Below are 4,678 nucleotides of genomic sequence, written 5' to 3'. Positions count from 1 at the left end.
CAAAAGATATGCGTATGTTATCCGACCACGGGAAGCCATGACGGGAAACAACGAATGAAGCATAACTTCTATCATTGCCGGTGATTTGAAGATAAATGTTGCTCTTTAAATTTAATTGATATACTTTAAATATAATATATTCCTAGCAGTTTCGAAATTGCCAGATCTTCACTTCAAAAATCAGCATTTTAAGAAACTGAATGCATGTGTAGACACCGATGTCAAGAATTAGAATATTTATTTCAGAAAATACACCTGCAACCCCATCTTCATTTTCAATAATATATACGATACAATAATAAAAAAACAACCGAATTTCGGACTGGTACTGTAGCCACCTTGAGGCATGTCGAATTTTACATATTGGAATAACGGTCTACAAAATACCCAGAAATATAATCCCAGATGTTGAACACGGGCGAGGTGCCAGCAGCGCCAACTAGAACCCGACAACGATTAGCTGGCGGCAACCCCGAGACGTTTATCTGGGATGTTATTGAAGAGTATTTCGGTCATTCATGCTCAACCCTCGTTTGGTTTAGGCGTGCCACCATCGACTGCCGAAGCCTCGTCTCCAGGTAACACCGCTGCCATCCGTTTTATCTATTTTGTATTTTCCACATTTTTTTTTATATAGCCAATAAATAACGGTCACATAATGTAAACACCACTGTTTCATTTCGTTTTACCTCCATTCATCGAGCCATATAATTTACCTTAAAGTACTAATTCCAGTTCGGATTCAGACAAAAACACTTAACAACCTTCTTTGGAAGAAAAACAAACAGTTCTCCTAAACGTAACACAAGCCTTCGATAAAATTTGGTACCAGGGCTTGATGTATAAATTAAACGAGGTGCTGCCAAAGCAATATGTAAAGATATTAACATCATATGTCCCCAATAAATAGAAAAGAAATACAAACAGGAGTGCCACAAGGCAGCGTTTGGGGACCTATCGTCTATCTGCTCTATATCAGTGATATACCAATACTTACCTTACATTTGCAGATGATATAGCACTGTTAATAGTGGAAAGACACTAGGAAGCATCCATAAAGTCCACAAGTCTTACAACTGATACCATATGCAAATAGTGCTAACTGTCTAGACATAACATTACATGCCAAATAAAAATAGAAGGAGCATGTCAAAGGTTGTTACTATTCATAAAAGACCATCAGACCAGTAGGTATAATAATAACATAACAAGTATCAATAGATGACCTCTAAATCATCCTGGAGTTATTCAAGCAAAATCAAGAAAATGCCTTTCGTCGGTACGAGATAACGGTTGAGATGTGGATTCATACAGAGTGTTAATTAAGATACAAATTACAAAATACTATCTCGCATGTATTGATAATATGAAATACAAAATATTTTTAAGTCGTGAATTTGAAATATAAAATATAAAATATAGTGTTTTAACAATTTTATGTTAAAAAAATTTCAAAATACAGTCAGTTGTAAATAGATGTAAATAGTATAATCCTATTCTATATTGCCAAGTTTAATAATTACTAAGAGCATAAAATTCCCTTTCATTAACACTAGATTTTTAAATATACCATCAGATAATATACCATCCTTTTGTTGGGGGATGAATTAAACCTGCCAAGGAAAACAACCTTTCTAGAGGCACTGATGAGTCCTAATTTATTATTCTATGTTATGTACACATTTTATCAATTTGGACATCGTTGAAGCATGGTAAGCTTTTTGATTTTATCATTTAGGAAGCTGAGTATCTCTAACACCATTTCTAATGTATGCACTTGAACAATGTCCCATTAAATCATCATCTTCTCTACTAGTATTTCGTCACTCCCAGGCATTATTTCGTGTTTTTTGTAATTTGCCTCTAAGGCATAAATTGCAAGATATTGAATTATTTGCCTCTCGTCTGTGGTGATACTTTCTACCAACCACCGCATATGTATTTGTTTAAAAATATTAATTTAAATACTGCCCAACCCTGGATTCATACTATATACTTGAATAAACAAACCGTTAGGTGAACAGAAAGCACACGATAAACAACCCAGAGGAAACAAGAACACAAAATTTGACCATGGTATACATATTCTTCGTTATGGTATCCAGATTTTATAATGAAAATAGTACACGCACAAAAATTACAGGTAAAAATTGTGCTTAAAAACAAGCTCTTTTCCAAAAGAGTTCTGTTTTATCAGGATCATAGCATATCACAATTAGATACTCCATAAAAATAAAAAGAACTAGGCGACTTCATTTGCCGACAAATGACAAATATGATTAAAATTCTCACCATATAACAAATTAAGAATTTTTCTACAAAATGGCGCACTAGTAAAAACAAAATCAGTTTTTTTTAACTGAAATGAGTGAAACAAAAAGTAATATCGTACTTAATGTAAAATAATACAAAATTCCACAATATATTATTATACTGGTCAATATTTATTACTAATTGCTAATTACTACATTGTCCTAGTGTGAAATGCAACTTAAACAAGACTACCACGTCGGATAGAAACGACCAGTAGGATAAAGGTTCCCCTTAAACCATCTTCGTGTAGATTTTCATTACCTGCAAGATTTAAGTCGCTTTATTTGATCATTTTGAGCAGCTTTTTTATGTTGACCGTTTCTGAGAATAATGGCGTTGATGCAAATCAGATTTTACATAAGACAGTTTTTCCATAGTGATGGCGTCCTAATTTTCGAAAGGTTGATACTTATTTGTACACATAATAATAACACCTATATCTGTATAAACATTTTGCCATGTTATCCAAAATTAGAGATCACAGGCTAATATTATCAAGTAAATAATTTGGTAATAAAGTAAATTTATTTTTGTCTGAATGAAATAAACCTTTATAGAAAAAAATATAAAAGTTCAATAACGAAATTTAATTATAAGGTCATTTATTTAATAAAATAATGAAATTCATAAAACATTGACTATTATTGACCGCATTAACATTGTAATTAAATACTATAGGATCAATAATATTGATCATTCAAAAAATAATAATTTCATCTAATTTTCTTTCATATTACCGTGAATAGATAACTATTATAGATTTTTAAACTCTTTGAACAACGAATTATAAACAACAATAGATACCGTAAAACCGTATTTGCATAATAGCGCCGTTAACAAGTTGAAATCAAAACAACAATATCATTCAATTCATAATTTATTATAAAAATAAATATATCACATTCTGAAAGACGTCTGTATCTTTCACAATACACTTTGAGCATATCGAATTTACAGTAATAATACCACAGTAATTTCATAACTAGTAAGGAGACAACAAAATATTAAATCAAACGTTAAAATGGCTAGAATATCTAGCCTCTTATGTACAGGAACATTTTTGTTAAAATAGATTAAAATTATATATTTACACTGAATTAATTTAACTATCCAGGGCTAGTTTTAGGAACTCTTCTCTGGTTTTTTGGTTGTCTCTGAACTCTCCTAACATTGTTGATGTGACCGTTTTACTGTTGATTTTCTGTACACCTCTCATTACCATGCACATATGTCTGTGAAATGAAAATAACATTGAGTACGGGTCGGTTTTGTTAAGTTTTATCGACTACTTACGATCCTTCCACAACAACAGCTACACCGTTTGGTTGGACGGCGTTTAGAACGGCTACGGCGATTTGTTTTGTGAGTCTTTCCTGTACCTGAAGCCTTCTGGCGTAAACCTCAACTATACGGGCCAGTTTACTTAATCCCAGGACTTTTCCTGATGGGAGATATCCAATGGAGACTTTTCCATAGAATGGGACTAGATGATGTTCGCACATAGAGAACATTTCGATGTCTTTGACCACGACCATCTCGTCGTGATTTTCATCGAAGATTGCATCGTTAAGGACTTCTTCCAGAGTCTGACTGTATCCTTTGGTGAAAAATAGCATAGCCTTGGCGGCTCTTTCTGGTGTCTTTAACAGACCTTCCCTATTAGGATTTTCGCCTAATGACGCTAACAACGTCCTGTAGCTGTTAACCATTTCCGGAATGACTAGTTCTCTGTTCGGTAAATCCTTTCTCCCCTCGTGATACTGACATATTTCATTGCCTTTTACACAGTGACATTTCGGTAGCGCCAAAGCTTTGCTCGCCGATGACGCCAATCCGTTCTGCCCATTAGCCGTGCCATTAGAATGACCGTTGGTTGGTGGAATCTCGTTCAACGCGGCTTTCTTCAGGTGGACAATTACCTTGGGCATCTCCTCTTGTCCGTTGGTAGCACCAATTTCAACCATGATAATTTTTTTCGAGATATACGGCACGACTCGACGACGATAGAGAGAAACTGTTCGAGACAAAAGCGAAACCTGTTGCTCGTGGACTGTTATCAGACGCAGACAAAGATGTCAACAAACTACCACGACTATGGATTCATTTGTTTTATACGGTTTTGAACTTGTGACGTCACCGCGCCATTGAATCGACTCGCGGGTCCACCGGCGGTCGGTTCGTATCCTTGGGGCTCGTTTCGTCTCTCTCACACGCGTTCTTTTCGCCAGCATGCCGACCGTCACCGTATGGCGAAGTAGCGGCCGGGCTTCGAACGGAGAATCCCCTCAAGCAGTGACGAACGATGTTTTTTTTTTGTTGTTCGCCGCGATTAATTGGACTTTTCTCGGGATTTTCATGAGAAATC

At 35.3% G+C, this 4,678-nt stretch overlaps 1 protein-coding gene across 1 annotated transcript; it reads right to left on the bottom strand.

The window, feature by feature from the left end:
- Positions 1-3,177: 3,177 nt before the first annotated feature.
- Positions 3,178-4,405, bottom strand: LOC143199109 (GTP cyclohydrolase 1). Its single transcript, XM_076408856.1, has 2 exons — positions 3,607-4,405; positions 3,178-3,545 (listed from the first exon to the last, which is right to left on the bottom strand). Exons 1-2 carry the CDS (start codon positions 4,275-4,277, stop codon positions 3,416-3,418), a joined length of 801 nt encoding a protein of 266 aa, XP_076264971.1. The 5' UTR covers positions 4,278-4,405; the 3' UTR covers positions 3,178-3,415.
- Between the last annotated feature and the right edge of the window lie 273 nt (positions 4,406-4,678).

This window comes from Rhynchophorus ferrugineus, unplaced genomic scaffold (genome assembly GCF_030347505.1).
Source record: "Rhynchophorus ferrugineus isolate W39M unplaced genomic scaffold, kcgeb_rfMv2 rfM6, whole genome shotgun sequence".
NCBI classification, from domain to species: domain Eukaryota; kingdom Metazoa; phylum Arthropoda; class Insecta; order Coleoptera; family Curculionidae; genus Rhynchophorus; species Rhynchophorus ferrugineus.
Note: the sequence above shows the minus strand (reverse complement) of the source record. Positions and strands in the feature narration are given on the sequence as shown.